The 23,620-nt window shown below is 45.1% G+C and overlaps 1 protein-coding gene across 3 annotated transcripts in view; it reads right to left on the bottom strand.

Annotated features, from left to right (window-relative positions):
* LOC138798719 (heparan-alpha-glucosaminide N-acetyltransferase-like) overlaps positions 1 to 23,620 on the bottom strand; it is a 222,682-nt gene that overhangs the window by 151,921 nt on the left and 47,141 nt on the right. For all 3 annotated transcript variants that reach the window (XM_069979277.1, XM_069979278.1, XM_069979279.1), the window contains one exon: positions 22,538 to 22,620. In XM_069979277.1, coding sequence (XP_069835378.1) covers positions 22,538 to 22,620 — 83 coding nt within the window. The remainder of the gene's footprint in view (positions 1 to 22,537; positions 22,621 to 23,620) is intronic.

The raw sequence follows: 23,620 nt of genomic DNA, 5'->3' as shown, positions 1-23,620 counted from the left end.
GTGTGAACTAACAGGTCTTTCTGGAGCCACAATTCACTGAATTGCGGCCGCAGAAAACTGACATGTCAGTTATTTGGGGCCCCGTATAGGATCCCGGCCGGAGCATATACAATGTGTATACGCTCCGGCCGGGATCCCATAGGCTATGTTACACACCGCACAAGGTACGGCCATTGTTGCCGATGGCAACAACGGTCGTCCTTTTACGTAGTGTGAACAAAGCCTTAGATAGTATATAGTAGTACTAGTCTATGAACAGGACAGATTTCATGGTGCTTCAAGTGCTTCATGGTATTCAGAAATCTGGTGCATCTTTGGACTCTGTAAAAGTTTGCACTATTAGTTTTAGGCCCCAAAAAAACAATTAATCTCCCATACACACACCTTCCTTTCCAGTAAACCACGCCCACTTGTCTAACAAGGTGCAAAAGTGTCTAAAAACATGTACAAATACATGTAAAAGAAAGTCATTGCACCAGATTATTTTTGGTACAAGCAGCTTTATATCTCTCCCCTTACCGAGCAGGGTAGTATGTTGTAATATTTGGCATACACAACACTATACGTACCATACAAGGAGTCCTGCAGCTGACATGGGGCCTGTTGAGCCCTTTCTCTAATTAATTCTATCTCCCTTCCCCAAGATGTTTGGGGGCCTCAATAATGCTCCACTGGAACATTACACAAGTGGACTGAAGTTGGAGCACCCCACAGACACAGCATTACTGGGGGTGTGGAGTACAACATCAGACCAAGGCGCCTGGGTGACACTGTCCAAAAATGAAAAAAGTATTTTTTTTATACAAAAAGAAGATATGTACAAATTTTTATAAAGGAAGATAGGGAATGTGCAGCATGTCATTTTGGTCATGGTGTGGAGAACCGCTAGTATACAAAAAGGGGGTGTCTCTTTAGGTAAGTCAGGAGAGCTAAAAGGTTTTCTTTACCCCCTTTCTATTCTTTACAGTCCAGCAGGGAGGTACTTAGTGTCAGTAGGGTAAAACAGAGAATGGTTATTGCATGGTTATTTCTAAGGTCCTCTACTTGTATCAGTGTCTTACGGCCCTTTCCTTATTTCTTCTCCTTAACCCTGATGAAACATTTGGATTCACAAACATAAATCACATACATACAGCGCCACTGTGAAAGGCGAGATCCTTGTGTTTTACTATTGATCTATTGTGTTTCTAACTAAAGCAAAGTGTTCCCTTCCATTATTCATCCTTATCTTACTGTTTTACTGTTTAGTTCAGCAAACCTAATTTGTTCCAACCATTGGCTGTGCTGCTTCACCACATGGAGGGCCCACGGGGGCTGTGAGAGCTTTAATCTAATCATATGGCTGCTGCATTACCTGTTTAAAATAGAGCTCTATAGATCCTACAGATGTGGCTAAGTGTATTGGAGCTTGGAGCTATTATTACCAGATTTACCACAGGTCAATATACACATTATGATATTTGTTACACTATGGCATACACACCTACCTGCAATGCACTTTTGTAGATGTAAAGCACATTGAGGCATTGTTCACTGTACAACGACATATGACACTAACCCTTAAAACGCTCTATGCAATTCTAAATGTTGGAATACTGATTGAGTTAAAAAAAAATAGCCTTCTAAACCTTGTAAAGCTATAGACATGTTCTTTTTGGCCAATATTAACCCTTTGAGGACCAAGCCCAAAATGACCCAGTGGACCAGACCATTTTTCATTTCTGCGCTTTCGTTTTTTTCTTCTTCCCCTTCTAAGAGCTCTAGCACTTTCATTTTTCTATCTACAGAGCCATGTAAGGTCCTGTTTTTCTGGGAATAGGTGTACTATGTAATGGCGTCTTTTATTCTACCATAACATGTATGACGGAATCCCAAAATGTTATTTATGAAAATATAAACTGGTGAAAGTGGGGAAAAAAAGAACTTTTGGGGGGTTCATGTGTCTACATAATGCACTATACGGTAAAAGTGACATGATACCATTATTCTATAGGTCAGTCCGAACACAACCATATGCAGGTTTACACAGATTTTTTTATTTTTATTTTTTTTATTGAAATCCTTTTTTTCTTAGTTATTTATAAAATGGGCCTATTGTGATGCTCATAACGTTTTTAGTTTTTCACCTACGGGGCTATATGGGGTGTCATTTTTTGCGCCATTATCTATTATTAATACCATATTTGTGTAGATCGGACGTTTTTATCACTTTTTATTAAAAAACTGTAACAAAAAAGCTTTTTTCCCCTCTTTTCGTTTATGCCGTACGGAATGACAATGGTTATATTTTAATAGATAGGACATAATATACATGTTTATTTCGGACAGTATATAATATGTTTGTTTATTTAATTATTTTTATACGTTTTATTAATAAAATGGGAAAGGGGGGTGATTTTAACTTTTATTGGGGGAGGGGCTTTGGGGTATTTTAAAAAACATTTTTACTTTTGTTTTTTACACTTTTTAAGTCTCCTTGAGGGACTTTTACATACAATGCTTAGATTGCATACACTGTACAATGCTATGCCATAGGCATAGCATTGATCAGTGTTACAGGCGCTCTGCTGATTGAGCCTGCCTGTGGGTTAACATTAGATAAAGAGAGATAAAGATACGTCTTGAACTAGAATCAGCATGTGTCACAGCATCAGGGATGGGACTATAAGTAAGCAGTGTAGCTGGTTACCTAGTGAGTTTATAAATTCTTTTTTAGGGTGTGTTCATACAATGTAGTATTTTTCGAAAGAACGGCCACTTTTTCCATTAAAACAGCGGCCATTTTTTTTTTGCAGCCTGGGTGGCATTACATTAAAATCAATGCAAAGCTGCCAGTTCCATGCACACGCTGCACCGACAATGGCCTTTGTTTGGTGCATCCACGCAAAAAAAATTGCATGTTAATTAGCGGCCGCTATTAATCTTCCATGCACACACGGATGCAGTCTGTTCATTCGTGGTGTGTATGGAAATCAATGCTTAATTGATTCCTATACACACCCCTAATGGGCCGTCTGCAAATAAATGTTCCTGCAGCTGTCAGAACTCTGACGGCTGCAGGAACACACAAACACCAGCTGGTGTTCGCACAGTATAACAACAGCTCTTGCTAAGCAACGGATGTTGTTATACATTGTGTGAACATAGCCTTAAAGAAATGTTCTGTCTTTAAGGAGGACCGGAGATCAGTCCCCCCCCCAAAAAAAAGTTTTTTTTATATCACCTTGCTGCCTCAAGTGTCCCAATTTCTGACAGTGTTGGCTGATTGATTAGTAACTGTAACAGGTGTGGGAACTGTACTGCAAAATGGAATGTGAATGCTAGGCTGAAGAGCAGTGATTAGAAAGCCGAGGTCATGGGCGTGATTATTACATTCCTAAGTACGTCCTCCCAGCCTCATATTCATCCCCCATTTTGCAATAAAGTTCCCATGTGTCAGGGGGATGTAGAAAAAGAAGGTAAAAGACTGTTAGAATCATGGTACCAGAAGCTATAAAATTATATGAAAAACACAATTTTTTTTATGGACCATAGGTCGTCTTTGAAGAGGTACAGCACCTTTTCAAGCCACCACCTGCTCTATGCAGCAATTGTTAATGGTAATGAGAAGTTCTTCCCCTGCCCAACCTTCAGAACTGGAACAGAAATGCGCAGTCCTACGCGGAGTGGTGCAAATTCTACGCATGACCCTATTCTAATTAATACCACTTGTGCACGGAAGCCATTGGGCATGGGACATTTGTTTCGGCAACACCCCAGCATGGACTGTGCCTGTCCACACCCAATGTGAAGATCAAGAAGCATCCTACACTTGGTGCCCAACCTTATGGAAAGGCTATTGAACAGGATGCAGCCATACTACATATTGGACACTGTATGGCACATTGTAAAGGTGAAGATTTCATAGAAGACATTAAATAGAGCAAAACCCAGTCTAAAGCCAGCCCTGCTTACATATCCTCAATTGTTTTTTTCAAGTTATTAGACCCTATTCTAGCCTATATGACTCCCCTGAAGAGCTGGTAACAATTCAGGTCTTTTTGATGATACTAAGGCTTACAAAGCAATTTACTAAAGTATAAGTGAAAATATTCACAATGCAGCTAGAGAAGCTAATTGATAAAATGGATAAGTGGCACAGAGCAGCAATACTGTGCAGCGGAGCAATATGCTAATTCACTGCTGACTGTAATGGACTCACAATCCACTAGTCAACCACTTCCTTAGATTTAAAAATTTATACTAAGTCCATTCAGGGGTGAAATCCTAATAGTGTACAATACATTCTGTACTGAAGTTACTCACAGATACATTATTGCTATTAACCATTTCTCGCTTTGCTGAATCTTTTCAGTAATTCTGGTAGCCAAGATGCTATAGGATACTGATGTGTATCCTCTATGAAAAGAGGAGAATCAAGGTGTCATTATCACGGATCTCAATGGCTGAACACAGTTAAGATTACGTAGAGCGTTGTGCCTATTCAAAACCTTGCTTGGAGAGACTGGTAATCCCACTACTTTAAGATAGTTGAATTAGTTTGGGTTTGCACAAACATGGACACTCAAAATTTGAATCCCGCTTCCTGGAGAAGATGGAAACATATGACTGTAATCATGTTTTCAATCTACTTTAGGCAGCGCGATTCCAATTCCAAACCCATACAAACCCGAACTTACTGCAAGTTTCCCCATCTCTAGTTGTGACTGGAATCCTTAAAATGGCATTGTGCATCCAAACTCATTTCCAAGTTTGGATATATGTATATTCAGGACTTCTATTAGAGACCACCATGACATCAAAGGCATCAACCCATCCTTCTGCAGGGAGGAGGAGAGGAGGTTAATACATTTAGTCTGGTTTTAACTAGGTCAGTATTTGTGACCTGCTGCTTCCTGATAGTTGTTTGACCTGAACATTAATAGACTTTAAATGTAATAGACTGACCTCTTTATTATGAGAATTGACAGTATTGTAACAAATGGCTACAAACTGAATTAGACATTGACTCTATGACCACAAAAAAAGTGTTCAACGTGATGGACCTTTATTTCCAGAAGCTTAAGGAGTTCTACGAGTATAGTGTATATTGTAACTTTATATGTTATATGCAGCCATAAATACTTTCTACTGACATATCCACACATATTATTTTTATAACTACATTCAAATGTAGAGAGGAGTGGTGCTCCATGCTTCTCCCTGCAGAAAGGGTCTATCACTCATCACTTTTGTAAGACATAAAAATTAATCAGCCAAGGTTACTTTTGTTACTGGAATCAAACAAATGGCTCTCCAATGTATACTGTATGTGGGCTCCCACCTCATCCCTGATGATTTCAACACACCCAATCTTAGTAAAGGCCCTATTCCTTTAAGCAATTATCCGTTATGGCCGATAATCAGCCTGTGGAATAGAAGGCAACGATCAGCCGACATCCTTCATGTCGGCTGATCGTTGCGTCCTTTGTCTTTCAAGCATGTTGAAAAACAAACAACTGGGATAGCAGCGATCTGCTGCTGTCGCTCCATGGAACAGGAGCAGCGGCAGCAGACCGCCACTATCCTTTATGGGCTGCCCGGACGATCTAGCGATCACTTGGGCAGTCCCCCTGCAGCTCCCTGTGGCCCCTCCCGCACTCACCCGCTCTCTGTTGCTGCCGCGTGGAATAGCGGTGGCAGTGAGCGGGAAGCGAGGAGCAAATGAGCGCTAATAGCGCGAATACCGTGGAATAGGGGCTTAAGATAAACCACCACCAGAGGTGCCTAGTGGCTTTCTCCCCTCTCCCCATTCAGAGTATACAAACATTTGGGGGATCTGATTATGGACGTGTATGTGTAGATAGCTGTCAGATGACCAAACATTTTGTCATCTATGGTCAGTTTAAGGCTCCTTCTGTTAAAACAAGTTCTTCATGAACTAAAGAGTGTATTAGTAAGAGTAGTAAGAGTGGTTTAGTATTGCAGGAATTCATAAATAGTTCTGGCAAATTTTAAAATCTTGCAGCCTGCAGGGCAGAATTTGATCAGGAGTATGAACCCATGCCCGCGGTGAGTGGTGGGACCAGCCTTGGGACCAAGACAGGCTTCGGGATCTCCGGCGCACACATGTCACGACCCAGCTGATGGACTGCTCGCCCAACCAATCAGTGATTGGGGTGGGACGCTGCTCCAGTTACTAATTGGCTGAGCGGCCAGTCTACCAGCCACGACAGGCATGACATTATGGGGAAAAATGTGTCTCATCCATCTCAGTCACTCACTGATTGAGTGGCCAGTCCATCAGCCGGGTTATGGCGTGTCTGTGACGGAGATCCCAGAGCCCAGTAGGGGTCCTGTGGCAGGTCCCAATGCTCACCACGGGCACGGGGACAGGTAGGTTCGTACTCCTGATCCAATTCCCCCTGCCCCTACCGGCTGCTAGATTTAAAAATTGCAGACTTCTCCTTTAATATAACATATACCCTAGTTCCTATACACTTTAAAGAGGCTCTGCAGGTGATGAGGTGTGTATTATAAAGAATAATGGATACATGCATTCAGCCAACATAAGTTGCAAATATAGGGAAAGCATGGGCAGATAAGGGCAAAAGGATCCTCCCCCCATATGGTAAGGCTAAGGGATACATCATAGTTGGAGGTCCTACTACAGCTTTTTTTACATTGTATTCCAGGAGCATTATGTAATGCTTATAAAGTAACATAATAATTTGTTTCCTCTCCGCTACATGTTGTGACTTAGAGAGTCACTGGCAGGCTTGACCCTGGCTAACAGGCATTTAATCTTTTTGCAAATAATCTACTTAACATTTAGATTGGCTAATGACGGGGATAACTTCCTGGGGCACAGCGGCAGGTCGCGGGTCAGCTTTTTACAAGGCCTCGTGTAATCCAGTATATTATGCAGTTACACATCTGCGGCTGACAATGATTCTGGTTGGAATGAGAAGCAAAGAAGTGGACAAACATTTATTCCCTGGGAAAGAAAAGGTTTAAATTCCTTGATAAGTAACAATTCACATTATGTTGTAAAGCACAAATAATGTCAATGTCTGGAGATGAAGGAGGCCTAGCACATGCAGAAACTGCTCGGTAAAGTGAAAGTTGAGTTAATAGCATGCATCAAAAGCTCATTGTGTTACCAAGGCCTTGTCACAGGAAGCCTGCTGGAAATGCGTAAATTGGCCAATAACCTGTTTGTGACCTCACTGCCTCCTCTTTACATTGCTGTTTGTTCTGTGATCATCACAGAAAATTCTAAGTAGATAATGGTTTAAATATTGTTATCTGTATAGAGGAAGGAATACAAAGCAACTGGCTGACAGTTCATCCTAGTGATGAAGAGACGCAATAAAGCGGGATTATGTAGGATATCAATCCTGTGTGCCGACCGGGCTCTCCATAACCTTCATCATACGCCTCACTTACAGCAGGTTGCACTTAAAGCCTGAATGGTTGAGCAAAAATGATTTCTGCTGTGATGCATCCAATGCCTAATATTTGTGAAGTATCAAATGGATCGGACACCGTCTCACGACATAATGATATCAGTGACTCATGAGTGACGTCTTCATTGGAGTTGTTCCTTTTCTTCTCCAGTTGGTCCAGACCACCATAACTTTTCCTCTACATCTCATCTCTGCAGACCTGTGCTCCTTTCCTTTTTCCCAGTTCTGCTAGATCCCTCATGTGCCATACTGTTTCTCCTGTTGCTAACCTGCATTGCTGACTTGAACCTGTGATGCCTACCTTAACCATCTACCTCTATTAGATTATATGTCTGCCTTATCCCTGGGTACCATTCTGATTCTCCTGTGTATGACGTGGACGCTATGTTCACCTGTCTGACTCACTGGTGCCATGCACCAGTACCATCTGGTGGACTTAGCCAGCCAAGCTTGCTATCTAAAGATCGTCCGGGGAGCCCCTCCAGCAGCTCTCCAGCCCATGTCCCCTAAATCCCCCCCCTCCACGCACACGCTTAGCCGCTCACTGTCGACATGTGAATTGGCGCTGGCAGCAAGAGGATAATGAGGAGCAAGCGCGCGCAGATCTGGCAGGTCAGCACTCGCTTTCTTCTAAGGATCGGCCCATGTTATAGGGCCTCTAGACTCTATGCCGAACCATTTTGGTCAAAAAGCGCATCCACTCCCATTGTCCATTACAGTAATGTATTGGTGTTTGCTTTCTTTCTCCTTATTCCTCCCACCCCTTGGTATTTATCTCTTTATTTTTAAATGTAGACTGTAATAAATTCTAAGACCTCCTGGGCAGATCTCACTGACACAGACATTAAAAAACATCATACCTGTGCATTTCTTCTTTTATCTCATTATGCAGATGATTGAACACCATAGTCATATTTCTTGCTTCCTTATCAGAAAAATATCTGCTTATCAATTCATCCTGTGGTTGTCTCCTATTCTTTCCAGCATCGCTTAATCATGTGATCATGTGTTAGGCTATGTTCACACTACGTAAAATAACGGCCGTTGTTTTCACCGGCCGGACTTTTGCGACCGAACCTACGGCCATAGAATTACGAGCGTACGGGCTAGTCGTGAAACTACGGCCGTTGTTTAATTTGCTTCCTAGCATATTTTTAAGCGGGATGAAACAGGTCATTTACTTTAAATACTGCGCCCAACCCGAGAAACCACTCAGAAATTTTTTTACATCAAAATCAAGTTTAATTCAGCAGATATAAGTTTTAAGTTCGCGGCCGCATTGAAATCCATGGCCATTGTTGCAGCATTACCGGCCGGAAATAATTGACATGTTCATTTTTCACGGGGACGTATATACAACGGTCGTTATATGATACGTAGTGTGCATTTAACAGCCGTAGTTACATTGCATTGCATTTGAGGGAATCTTAAAACAACGGCCGTAGTTTTACGGCGAGGACTACGGCTGTTGTTTTACGTAGTGTAAACACAGCCTTATAGTAGTTGTTCTCTGTAATTTGTATTGTTGTAATTATCTAGTAGGTTCCAAAATCTAAATATGCTCCTTGCCTCTGTAGACCTACTGTATGGTCCTCCTAGGAAAAGTGTCTCACTTGCTTCCAATGTCCAGTGGAAACTAACAATTTATCCCATACATGTCATTACTTTTTCTGTCTTCTTCCACCAGTTCAGGGCTGCCACTTTCTACTGAAGACACAGAAAACTGTGTGTGAGCTGTTCACTCTATTTTCCCCTCCTCCCCCTCCTTTCCAAAATGGCTCATGTAAGCAGGTTTCCTGTCTGGCTGTATCTGCACAGTGTAATGCAGGAGAGTTAATCTAAGGTCAAGTTACTTGTGACCTTACTGTGATTAAGGGCCGTATTACATGACACGACATTTAAAGGAATCAAGGGCTGCATGGACATTGTAAGCGATGTCCGTGCAGCCCTTGCTGTACACAGAAAATAATAACGTTTTTAACTTACCTCTACGCGGTCATCACTGCTGGCACTGCTGAAGCGGTCTTTGACATGACAGGCCGATCAGCCAATAACTGGCCTGAGATGAGACAAAGCTGCAGTCAGTGATTGGCTGAGCAGCCTTTCACTGCACAGACGGCTACTGACGTGCCAGCTGCAGCTGCGGGGAGCAGGGAGAAACTAGAAGGACACTGGGGACACAGTTTTCTGTGTCTTCAGCAGAAAGTAGCAGCTCAGAACTGGGGAAAGGAAACAGGAATATGGAATGGAATGTATGAATGTATGGAATGAATTATTAGTCTCCAAGAGGGGGGATGATTTCAAATGTATTTTACCTGAGTGGAATATCACTTTAAGGTTGTGCCAAACCCTTCTTTGGGTAAGAGACACTGGTAAACACATGCATGCAATTCCAGAAAGGCAAGTTAGTGGTTGAGAAAGCAAGTACACATTCCAACCCTGAACACAGTAAGCACTGAGCATTAGGAAGGAGGTCCGTGATATTGTTCTCAAAATAGATGTGGGTCCTAGAGGTGATATAGGCCATACATGTTTGTGATGTGATACCCCTTTAAATGATACTGGATTATTTCAAAAACTGAAGAAATTTAAGACAACTGAAGGAACAGAAGACAACCATAAGATGAAACGATAAGCAGACATTTTTCTGATGAGGAAACAAATAAATATGACTATAATGTTTAATGATCTGGATAATAAGATATAGAGATATCCTTTCTTAACGTATCTCTAATTTCAGATGTATCATGTGAGATAACCAGCATTTCAAGACAACACGATTTGGTGACAGTCACAAGATGTACATGCAGACTGTGTGAACACCCAGTGAATTTGATGTAAAAGCCTATAGAATGTTCCTATTGAATGTATTGATACTGTCAGAAATTATAGAGTTCTTAAAGAGGACTTGTCCCCCCCCCGTGCCGGGGTGACAGGCTCCCGACCCCCAGCTAGATCCCCTTATACTGACCTCATCTCGCCGAGTCCCGCTCCCGGAGCCGGAGCCGGGACGGAGGTATCCTGGTCAGAAGCCGGAGCACGCGCTGTGGATATGGGCCTGGCATCCATAGAGAATTAATGGAGCCGGACTCATCTCTGCAGCGCGCGCACGGCTCCATTTATTCTCTATGGACGCCAGACCTATCTCTACAGCACGCGCGCCGGCTTCTGGACAGGATATGTCTGTCCCAGGACCGGCTCCGGGAGCGGGACTGGGCGAGATGAGGTCAGTATAAGGGGATCTAGCTGGGGGTTGGGAGCCTGTCACCCCGGCACGGGGGTGACAGGTCTCCTTTAAAGAGGTAGTGCTAGAGATGAGTGCAACTCGATCGTTAACATTTGAACACCGGCGGTTGAAGAAGTTGGATGCAGCCCCAGAACTGCCTGGACTGCCTACAACCGTATTTATCCAAGTTTTCTAGGACTCCCTAGGGCTGCGTCCAACTTCTTCAGCTGCCCTGACTCGAGTAATACTGAATGCAAATAACCAAATCCATTTCTTTTAATTTATTCAAATACCATCTTATTCCCTATAATATTACACTTCTAGGGAAACTCCTATCCTCCTGCCCAGTAAAAATAGCAAATAAGCTTGAGGTCTTTTTGGATTTACACACTAATTTACATTGTCAAATACAAGAAAGAAAAAAAAAAAAAAAAAGAATACCTTCGTATAACCAGATGTGACCACTCATCAAAAAATATAAAACCTCTACCTACTTTTTACCCCCAGAACAGCCAAGGACACCATGTCAGGGCATTCCTTTCTACAGTGTTCACCGAATGTAATGATATTGGTCCTAATTCCAAAAAGGTCACAAAGGTCATGGGGTGGACACAATTTAAGTAAATTTGAACAACTGGCTCTGAAAAACCTTCAGAAAAATAAAGGTATGGTAATAAGACCCGGTGTTACTGTGATTAATATAGTCCCTAAAGGGACTACATTAAAGAAACACTAAACATCCTCTTAAGTGAAAAATACTATGGAAAAACTTTACAACCCTTTTGAAACAACTAATAACTTCTTCGTAGATCTCATTACAGAGGTTTTTCTTCTTTACTTCTGTTCTGAAAAAGCGCAAGTCTTCCAATACCTATCAGCTGCTGTGTCCCTGTGGAAGCTGTGCAGTTCATTCCAGTCTGAAGCCCCTATTACATGGGCCCGACCTTCACAGCAAGCTAGTGCTAACCTGTCAGATCAGCGCTCCTTGTTCGGGAGGGCTACCTGGGCAATCGTCATCCCATAGAAGATAGCAGTACTGTGCTGCCACCGCTCCTGTTACACCAAGCAACGGCAGAAGATCTTTGCTATCGTGGTCGTTTGTCTTTCAACATGTTGAAAGACATTGAAATACAAAGATGAGCCAACATTGTGCATGTCGGCTGAACGTTGCCTTTTATTACACAAAGCAATTATCGTCCGTGATGACCGATAATCGGCCAAGTATGGCCAATAATCGATTCATGTAATAGGGCCTTAACACGTGCTCTTTGTTTCTATTCCTGTCCGTGTCAGTTACTATCCAGAGCAAGGACAGAGGTGGCAGTATGCCTGACTGGAAACACTAAACAATCTTCTCCCGGGCATACAACAACTGATAAGTACTAATAACTACTGGATTTTTATTAAAGCGAATGTACCATCATGTACATTGCTGTTTTCTTTTACCTTAATCGATCAGCACCAGGGTGAAACCTCGTCAAAGAGGGGAGGGGGTTTCAGCTCAGCTCAAATGGTCTCAAAAAACAAGGGGCAAACTCTTGAACAACAACTGGAGTACCAATGGCAGAACCCGGCTAATCTCTACCATAAAGCAGGAGACAAAAGATGGACCATTGAAAACAACAAATTGTAGCTTGAGTCAAGCATGTTTTAATGTCCAAAGAGTTTGATCCTAATATCATGCTGCATCTTCAACCAACCACAAGCTGGACATTAGCCCTAGTGGGGGCTGCAGCCCTGTTATTACTCAGTGTTATGCCCACATAAAAACACCATGTGCTCACCCACTTAATACCCCCATAATACCATTTTGTTTGGGAGGTAAGGGCCGTTGCACACTGATTAAAAAAGGTGGAGTCTGCGTGGCGGATTCTGCTCAAAAGTCGGCCTGTCCTATTTCTTCAATAGGATTGGTCTTGCGCCTCTGTTCATGTTCAAGCATGTTCATGCTTTGAGCAGAGAGGAGAGGCGCAAGAGAAATCCTATTGAAGAAATAGGAGAGGCTGAATTTCTAGTGGAATCCATTTTTCCTTGTTTTTTTTTTTTCTATCTGATACATTAAAGACATGAATTATCTTCACAATAAACCAAGTTCCCAGAATAACTGCTTAATACTAGGTATGGTGCACTATTCAATATAGATTTCAGGGTTTGGTAATTGAGAAGGTTTGCAGCATAGGAGACGTCCATATAGTTAACAGCAGAAGACTTCTACATAGTGAAATCGCTTCTGGATCAGCTTTAAAGCCTGCAGTTAATTTTTCTTGACAGGTTTGTCTGGTAACAGGCAGTTTATTACAAGGCAGAATGTGTGGAGGACTTATAAAACACATGCACCTGTCTTTTATGAGGAATCTGCTGCAATCCGATGCCATGGAGACAAGAAAGTTTACATCAGACATAATGGATGTTATAGCGATGCTTATTTGATTGGAATCTAAGTCAGCTGGCAAGGATGCAGAATAAAGAAACTTCCAACTGCTGTCTGTCTCATTGGACCACAATTTATGACGTTAACCCCTTCCCACTGCAGCGATTTTAGTTTGTTTTAATTTTTTTGTCTATTTCAATCATATGTTTTTGATGCTTTTTAATTTGACCCCTATAACTTTTTTTATTTTTATCTATAAAGCTGTCTGCATAGTGATTCATTGGTATAATTTTTATTTACCGATACAAAGTCACCATTGTGATCCAGAGGTGTTGGCGTCCCCGCTATCTGCTTACCATGTCAATGGTTTTAAAGAGATATACAAATAAAAGATGAAGATTTTAACAGGGTGAGTGCACTCCTTTATCTCTAGCGTTATTGCTATGATTTCTATTTAGATGTAAGTTTTGATCTACTTTTATTCAATGCTTTCTGGAATGTTATGTAACTCATTAAAGGGTTACTCCAATATCAGAAAAATGTATTTAAATAAAACCACCACCCCAAGTCATATAACTTACTAATATATTGTTATCACTAATAGTATTGGCTTCAGTGGCTTTTCAGTACTTGACCACTAACAGGAAATGAAAAATAGAAGGACTACAAAATTAGTATTTCCCCCAGCTCCTCTTTCTCTTCTGTAACAACGCATCATGCTCTGATGTCACAGTAGGCTTGGTTGGAACTTGTCTCCCACCCCCCTGAGTCTTTCAAATCTCTGACTATCTCACTATCTCACTATCTCTCTTAGCAGACAAGGAGTAAAATCAGGTTCTACAACTTCACTGTACAATAGTCTACAGTGGAAATAGATATTCTGCAAAAGCTAAGGATGGGAAACTGGCAGAAGTGCAGAAGTGCTAGGGGAGGGCAGTAGGCACAGTGGGAGGACTGTGATGAAGATTTGAGAGTAAGATATGCATTCTGGGAATTTTAGTAGTGAGCAACTGCTCAACTAGGATGTACTACCACAAAATACAGAACTAAGACTTTAACAAATCCAGGCGATGAGCCAAGGCATCCCTTTCTTTACTCAAATGGCGCCCATACATATTAGATAAATGTAAATTGATTGTCAAAGAACTATTGAACCAACAACTAGACAACAGAGGAAAGGAATTCACATAAAGAAATGACTCATTACCATCTACAGTATAACTCATTACCATCTACAGTATAACACATAAACAGTGAATTAGTGAGCATGTACTTGCTGCCATGGTTGCAACACATATGTAAACACAAAAAAATTACAGCAGCACACTGTTCATGTACAGTTATAGTTACATGCAGCACACTGACAGAGCGAGGAGCCATTGGCTTCCTGCCCAGCTAGTAACTCTTGTGGCCGCAGGCAGTATTATGCCTCCAGCCACGAAAAACTGCTGTTGCCTTCTGAGCTTCACTGCTTGAGTGACTCCATAGGAGATAATGTTTACTGGGGGGCCAACTACTAGAGGGACTTCCTATAGGGTGGATGGCTATATGGGAGATACTTCCTACTGGAGGCCTATCTATTATAGTGATAAAAAGGGGCCTAACTAACATGTGGGAGCACAGAGGGACCTAACTACTACATAGGAGCACAGATGGGCCTAACTACTATACGATGCACAGAGGGAGACTAACTACTAAAAGGATGCACAGAGGGGGCCTAACTAATATCTGGGGGCACATGCGGGCTAACTACCATATGAGGCACAGAGAAAGGCCTCATATTACATTTGCTATGGCAAGAAAATGAACATGTTTCTCTAGCAGATTCTGCACTCCTTACTTTAAAAACATGTTATGCATCACAGTCCCTTACATCTGGCCATATGGTGTGATATAAATAAGAGCTATTATTAGAATTAGTATGACTAATGGAGGCTGTTATTCTAGGACAGGACAATATCCTACAATTACCCTATGCTCTGCAGCTTCTAAAGCCTGGCTGGCAGTCTCTGTACCATGACTGGACAGAAAATCTCTGCAGCAAATTAGAAGGAAATAAGTGAACTCTTTGCAGCTTGCTGTTAGATAAATGAGCTCTGCAGAAAGCCCTGATGCAAACCATACAGCTTCTCCTTCACCTCTGCCACTATATCTTATTGAATCTGTCACCTCATCTACATAACTGCTGCATAAAATCACCAGAGAACAAGTACTATACAGAAAAAAAGAGTTTTCAAGCCACAAGTTATAGTAATAAAATTAGTCAAAAAAATCATGCAATAATATCCAGCCCTTCTGTGTCTTCTCTGCAGGGTAGTACAGCACTACATATACACCCAGGTCACCCGGTGTGGCCGGCCAATCACTGCTAAACCATCAGCCAACATGGCTGTGGCATCTGAGTATAGGATAGCAATGTAAAAGTTCCAAAAAATTAACGCTAGTAACTAGTACTACAGAGTTGTGTCAAACATTTTATCAGATCTGAATGATTTGTGGTCGCCAAATAAGCCAATGAGCATTCTAAGCATTTATGCTTTTCTAACAAAGAACTAAAGACCTGCATAAGAGGAATTCTTGGGTGGTGTGTTTCTTTTCCTTTTGTAATACACGGCCAGTGATGGTGGTTGTCGTGACGCCAGTGCTAGTTCAGCACACAGGTGTGATGTGAAACCTGCTTTGTATATGGCCGGTAGTCCCAGTGATGAAAAAATAAAACAGCTTTACTGCACAGTCTCTTTAAGTATACAAACACTTTGGCAGCAAATAAATAATCTTAATAAAGACTTTTGCTTCAACTTGGTTTGTGCTACAGAGATGCCTGAAAGCGTAGAGTAGAGGTAGTTGTAGCGGTGCTTAGAGAGTTTAGAGTAGAGTGGAGCAGCATAGAGAAGAGGAGTTTGTCAAGGGAGTCCGAACCCAATGTAGTACTGTGCTCTGCCGGAACTTTGGAGAGATACTTGAGAGTGATAGAGATACTTGTACCCATGTTTAGACTAATGTCCCTACAGTCCCTACAGTCAGGGGCGCCGCAATGATGAGGCGACCTGAATCGTCTGCCTCAGGCGGCGCCACCAGCTATCTTCATGGGGGCGGCATTCAGTGGCAGATTATAATATGAGCGGTTCGGGCGGCCGCCCACATTATAATCCGCCACTGACTGTACCCAGGGCCGCTTTAACCAGAAGGCACATGGTGCACGTGCACCGGGCCCACTGGTTAAAGGGGCCCCCCGAGCAGGCCGGCCGTTGCTATGTGCGACCAGTGCGGTCGCACAGGGCTCCGGCCACCAGCCTGTCAGGGGGGAGCGCCATGGATGGGTAATCTACTTACCCCTCCATGGCGCCCCCTGCCGGGCCCCCCCGTCCGCCGCGGCCCCCGTCCGCTGCTGCTGCGGCGCTTCAGCGCTGCAGCAGCAGCGACACTGACAGAGAGAGAGCCATTGGCTCCCTCCCTGTCAGTCACTCTTGTGGCCGCACTTCCTGCGGTCACAAGAGACCGCACTCTCCCTCTAGCGCCCGACGTCACTGAAGCGTCGGCGCGAGGGTAAGGGGAGTGCAGCCTCTTGTGACCACAGGAAGTGCGGCCACAGGAGGGAAGAGAAGAGGAACGCGTGGACCCAGGTGAGTAACAGTGTTTGTTTTTTTCAATGTTATATGGGAGGGGGAGCTATATACTATTGGGGAGCACAGGGGGCTATATACTATGGGGGAGAACAGGGGGCTATATACTATGGGGGAGAACGGGGGCTATATACTATTGGGGAGCACAGGGGAGCTATATACTATGGGGGAGAACGGGGGCTATATACTATTGGGGAGCACAGGGGGCTATATACTATGGGGGAGAACGGGGGCTATATACTATTGGGGAGCACAGGGGAGCTATATACTATGGGGGAGAACGGGGGCTATATACTATTGGGGAGCACAGGGGGCTATATACTATGGGGGAGAACGGGGGCTATATACTATTGGGGAGCACAGGGGGCTATATACTATGGGGGAGCACAGGGGGCTATATACTATGGGGGAGCACAGGGGAGCTATATACTATGGGGGAGCACAGGGGGCTATACACTATGGGGGAGCACAGGGGAGCTATATACTATTGGGGAGCACAGGGGAGCTATATACTATTGGGAAGCACAGGGGGCTATATACTATTGGGGAGCACAGGGGAGTTATATACTATGGGGGAGCACAGGGGAGCTATATACTTTGGGGGAGCACAGGGGGCTATATACTATGGGGGAGCACAGGGGGCTATATACTATGGGGGAGCACAGGGGGCTATATACTATGGGGGAGCACAGGGGAGCTATATACTATGGGGGAGCACAGGGGGCTATACACTATGGGGGAGAACGGGGGCTATATACTATTGGGGAGCACAGGGGGCTATATACTATGGGGGAGCACAGGGGGCTATATACTATGGGGGAGCACAGGGGAGCTATATACTATGGGGGAGCACAGGGGGCTATACACTATGGGGGAGCACAGGGGAGCTATATACTATTGGGGAGCACAGGGGAGCTATATACTATTGGGAAGCACAGGGGGCTATATACTATTGGGGAGCACAGGGGAGCTATATACTATGGGGGAGCACAGGGGAGCTATATACTTTGGGGGAGCACAGGGGGCTATATACTATGGGGGAGCACAGGGGAGCTATATACTATGGGGGAGCACAGGGGAGCTATATACTATGGGGAGCACAGGGGGCTATATACTACTGGGGAGCACAGGGGGCTATATACTCTGGGGGAGCACAGGGGGCTATATACTATGGGGGAGCACAGGGGGTTATATACTATTGGGGAGCACAGGTTAGCTATATACTATTGGGGAGCACCGGGGCTATATACTATTGGGGAGCACAGGGGAGCTATATACTATTGGGGAGCACAGGGGTCTATATACTATGGGGGAGAGCACAGGGGGCTATATATTATGGAGAGCACAGGGGGGCTATATACTATTGAGGGGGAGCACAGGGGGGCTATATACTATTGTGGGAGAGCACAGGGGGGCTATATACTATTGTGGGAGAGCACAGGGGGGCTATATACTATTGGGGGAGAGCACAGGGGGCTATATACTATTGTGGGAGAGCACAGGGGGGCTATATACTATTGTGGGAGAGCACAGGGGGGCTATATACTATTGTGGGAGAGCATAGGGGGGCTATATACTATTGGGGGAGAGCACAGGGGGGCTATATACTATTGTGGGTGAGCACAGGGGGCTATATACTACTGGGGAGAGTGCACAGGGGGGCTATATACTAATGGGGGAGCGCACAGGAGGGCTGTATATAACTGGAGGAGCACATGAGGGTCTATATACTACAGGGACACCTTAAAACTATGGAGGCACAGAGGGGTGTAACTATGTAGGAGTACAGAGGGGTGTAACTACTGTATAGGGGTACAAGGGACCTAACTACTGTATGTGTTGGAGCCTAAAATATTTGTCTGGCAGATTCTGGAGAGAAGATTCACAGCCAGGAGAAGACTTCAAGGTGGCCCACGCTGGATGGAGAGAAAAAGAAAAGGTGACAGACTCTGATCGGAGAAGACGCCTCCGGTGAGTCACTGGATGTAACTTCACTCTGTTATAGGCTTGTACTGATAGGGGTCATGGTATGGCGGTATTATGTAATGGTATCAATGGTGATATCTTTCTGTTTTGTTTAGTGCAGTTTTTATGTAATATGTAATCACTGAATGGTGGAAATAGTGTTATAAGGTAACTACTGTATGTATTGGGGCTCTTGATACAGTGTGGGGGCAAATTCAGTACATTATACAATGTGCAGAAAGGTAAGGGGGGGGGGCCCACTCTTGAGGGCTGTGCACTGGGCCCACCAATGTATTAAAACGGCCCTGACTGTACCATGTACTGGAGCCCCCCCGCCCCCGGGCAGTATCTGTAATGAGATGCTGTGAGCGGGGGAGACTGTATTCATAAGCGCCGCGCTGTACTAAATCAGCCGCGCGGTGCTGATACTACAGCGCGGCGCTTATGAATACAGTCTCCCCCGCTCACAGCATCTCATTACAGATACTTCCCGGGGGCGGGGGGGCTCCAGTACATGCATTCCACGTCCGTGATCCGTCAGGATCACGGAACGTGGGAATGCAGCCTTAGTCCCCCGGCTGATGTGCGGCTGCCCGGGGTGTCCCGTCCTGTCCCCGGCAGCGCGCGCATCAGAGAGCTCCCCGTGCGCCGGAAGTCACAGGCACAGGCGCACGGGGAGCTCTGTGATGCGCGCGCTGCCGGGGACAGGACGGGACACCCCGGGCAGCCGCACATCAGCCGGGACCAGACCAGAGAGGCTCGACGGGGGAACGGAGGGCAGGTGAGTTGTGTGCTGTTTTTTGTTTTTGTTTTATCTGCTGTGCAGGGGGGGGGGGGAGAGGGGGACCATCTATAAGGGAGGGGGGAAAGAGGGGGACGATCTATAAGGGAGGGGGGAAAGAGGGGGACGATCTATAAGGGGGGGGGACCATCTATAAGGGAGGGGGAGAGGGAAGAGGGGGACCATCTATAGGGGGGGGCCATCTATAAGGGAGGGGGGAAAGAGGGGGACCATCTATAAGGGGGGGCCATCTATAAGGGAGGGGGGAAAGAGGGGGACCATCTATAAGGGGGGGACCATCTATAAGGGAGGGGCGGGAGGGGGACCGTCTATAAGGGGGGGGAAGAGGGGGACCATGTATAAGGGGGAGAGGGGGACCATCTATAAGGGAGGGGGAAAGAGGGGGACCATCTATAAGGGGGCATCTATAAGGGAGGGGGGAGAGGGGGACCATGTATAAGGGGGGGAGGGGGACCATCTATAAGGGAGAGGGGACCATCTATAAGGGAGGGGGAGAGAGGGAAGAGGGGGACCATCTATATGGGGGGGGGGAAGAGGGGGACCATCTATAAGGGGGGGGAGAGGGGGACCATCTATAAGGGGGGGAGAGAGGGAAGAGGGGGACCAACTATAAGGGGGGGGGGAAGAGGGGGACCATCTATAAGGAAGGAAGAGGGGGACCATCTATAAGGGAGGGGAAAGAGGGGGACCATCTATAAGGGAGGGGGGAGAGGGGGACCATCTATAAGGGAGGGGGGAGAGGGGGACCATCTATAAGGGGGGGAGAGGGGGACCATCTATAAGGGAGAGGGGACCATCTATAAGGGGGGGAAGAGGGGGACCATCTATAAGGGGGGAAGAGGGGGACCATCTATAAGGGGGGAAGAGGGGGACCATCTCCTAAAAGATCAGCACCCTCCTCTCCTGACATCCTCTGTGCTGCTGGGACTTCTCCTATAGGATTAGCACCCTCCTCTCCTGACATCCTCTGTGCTGCTGGGACCTCTCCTATAGGATTAGCACCCTCATCTCCTGACATCCTCTGTGCTGCTGGGACCTCTCCTATAGGATTAGCCCCCTCCTCTCGTGACATCCTCTGTGCTGCTGGGACCTCTCCTATAAAGTCAGCCTCCTCCTCTCCTGACATCCTCTGTGCAGCAAGGGACCAAACATTATGTTTATTGGGGACAGCAGTGGGGGGGGGCAGTAGTGGATTATAATGTGGGCGGATTGACGGGGGGGGGGGGGCGTCATTCTATAGTTCGCCTCGGGCAGCAGAGAGGCTAGAATCACCCCTGCCTACAGTGTCAAAGTACTCATCCTACTGCTACTCATCCTGTGATACAAACCCCAGCCGTGGTTACTTGAATGAAGCTTAGGGTACTATAACACAGAACGATTCGGCTGCTCCGTGTAATAAAGACAATGATCAGCCGATGATCGTTGTCATCGGCTGATTGTTGATATACACTCACCGGCCACTTGATTAGGTACACCTGTCCAACTGCACGTTACCACTTAATTTCTAATCAGCCAATCACATGGCGGCAACTCAGTGCATTTAGGCATGTAGACATGGTCAAGACAATCTCCTGCAGTTCAAACCGAGCATCAGTATGGGGAAGAAAGGTGATTTGAGTGCCTTTGAACGTGGCATGGTTGTTGGTGCCAGAAGGGCTGGTCTGAGTATTTCAGAAACTGCTGATCTACTGGGATTTTCACGCACAACCATCTCTAGGGTTTACAGAGAATGGTCCGAAAAAGAAAAAACATCCAGTGAGCGGCAGTTCTGTGGGCGGAAATGCCTTGTTGATGCCAGAGGTCAGAGGAGAATGGGCAGACTGGTTCGAGCTGATAGAAAGGCAACAGTGACTCAAATAGCCAACCGTTACAACCAAGGTAGGCAGAAGAGCATCTCTGAACGCACAGTACGTCGAACTTTGAGGCAGATGGGCTACAGCAGCAGAAGACCACCCGTTACTAGCATGGTGTACCTAATAAAGTGGCCGGTGAGTGTAGGTTAGAACCTATAATTGTCGGGCGCCGACCACACACCGCTACATGTAATAGCGGTGCGCAGTCGGCGACTGCCGATCTACATTACCTATCCATGCTCCAGGGCTGCTCCTGCGGTCCGCTTCTCCCCCGTTCCCGTGCGCTCTAGCTTTAAAGCGGCCTGTCAGCCTGTAATGTATACGTTTAAGAAAGGGCTGCAAGGACATCGGTAACGATGTCCTTGCAGCCCATGTTAAACGATTATCGAGCCGTGTAATAGGCCCAGTAAACGAGTGCCAATCTAGCAGATCGGCGCTCGTTTACAGTTGTTATCGGGCCCCTATCGGCCCGTCTAATGGCACCCTAAGTGTCCGAGGGTGTCCTGGTTAACTTGCACTGTGAGATAGAATACGTAGACCTTCTGGTAGTTTTGTTCTATCCAGGCTAGTTCCTCTTGTGTAGTAGGATACTGCCCTGCCCTTTGTAGAGTGGTTCTCAGCGTGGGCTAAGGTTATCCCCGACTTTTCTACCTCTTGTAGTGTCTAGCACTGCATTACAGGTATAATAGATAAACACACTCAACTGAACACTGACTTCCTCCCACACGGGGCTAACTAACTACTTCCCCAGGGGCTGTGTGTGTGTGTGTGTGTGGAGAGCAAGGATAGGTAGAGAAAGAAAGGGCATCTCCTATAGGTCAGCACAGAACACCTGGTATAACAATAACAGTAACCCTTTGCTTACTTCAGCTGTGCAAGGAAATAATAAGGTTTAGAAAAAATGCCTAGTGGTGAAACTTTAGTTTACGACAGGTGCCTAGGCCACTTAACTTTGGGACACCACACTTGGTCAAAGCTTCTGTTTTATGGTGAGACACAAGGCACATAAAATGTTCTGACTAATAGAGATTAAGAGATAAAGCTGCAGTGTTCAGTTCGATCAATATAGATAGCATTCATGTAACAAGTCACAAAGCCTTTTTACCTTCACATCGCCAGAAAAATCTCTTTTATGATATTGTTGCATTTCAATTTATATGAGAGTGTCGATATTGTATATAAGAAGCTCCATAATATTACTCTACAGACATAAACACAAGGACAGCTTATGAATTATATTAAACATTACCCTCTAAATGTATCCAGAGAAAGCAGCCGTCTGTGTTTCGGGGTATCGGCACTTTGGCTTTGGACAACAGATTCATCTGGTTCCTGTAATTAAATAGATGGCGAGGAGTCATTTACTGAAAGTATGTGCACAGCTTTGTCTACAGCTTCGTGGCAGAGTTTTTACTGTTTAGGTAGTACCCTCAGGGCCGATTCTAGCTTTTCTGCCGCCTGAGGCGAGAACTGACAAAGCGCCCCCTCCCCCCCCCCTGCCCCCCCACACACACACACACACACACACACATACACACACACTGGGCGATATGGCCAAAAAATAAAATCTCTTTTTTTTTATCTCTTTTTAATTTTGAGACAATTCTAGATTTAAATCTTGATTTTCTATTTTTATGTTAAATAAGCAGAAAAAATACACCAAGACACAGATGAAGCAGTACTAGCAGCTGTACTTGAATGAGCTGAAAAATTGCATTTCAGCATTATATCCCTGTTCCCCCACATTCCCCCTACAGGATTATTATGCCCCCTGCCCTCCTCACATTCCCTGTAATATTACCATGCCCATAGTGCCCCTCACATTCCCTGTAATATTACCATGTGCATAGTGCCCCTCACATTCCCCATACAAGAACTCCAGCACTCCCAGGTCCCCCCATTCAACATGATTAATGCCTCAGCTGAGTCTCCTATCCTGTGACCTGACAGCAGTCTAAACTGCAGGGACCTCAGAGCAATAGTCAGGGAGAGAAGATCCAGGACAGGCACAGTGCAGCATCGCAGTGTGTATGGGACAGCACTATAGGTAACAGTGTGACCAGATTTTTTAACTGTTTGAGCCACTGTGAGCCCCCTGAGAGCTTCAAAACAAACAACAATCCGCAACTGCTGACCTCTGACATCAGGAGCCAAGAAGAGCCATAAAACGGGCTGCTCTGTTAACTCTTTCAGTACTGCAGAATGTAGAGTATTACTGTGCATCACTTACATTCTGCAATACAGAAAGAGTTAACAGCAGAGCAGAACATGACTTTTATGCCTCTTCTCCTGCTCTTGCACTGTGCTGAGGTCAGCTCGGAGTTCGGCAGTG

Source organism: Dendropsophus ebraccatus, chromosome 8, assembly GCF_027789765.1.
Source record: "Dendropsophus ebraccatus isolate aDenEbr1 chromosome 8, aDenEbr1.pat, whole genome shotgun sequence".
Classification (NCBI taxonomy): domain Eukaryota; kingdom Metazoa; phylum Chordata; class Amphibia; order Anura; family Hylidae; genus Dendropsophus; species Dendropsophus ebraccatus.
This window is presented reverse-complemented; position numbering and strand designations above follow the sequence as displayed.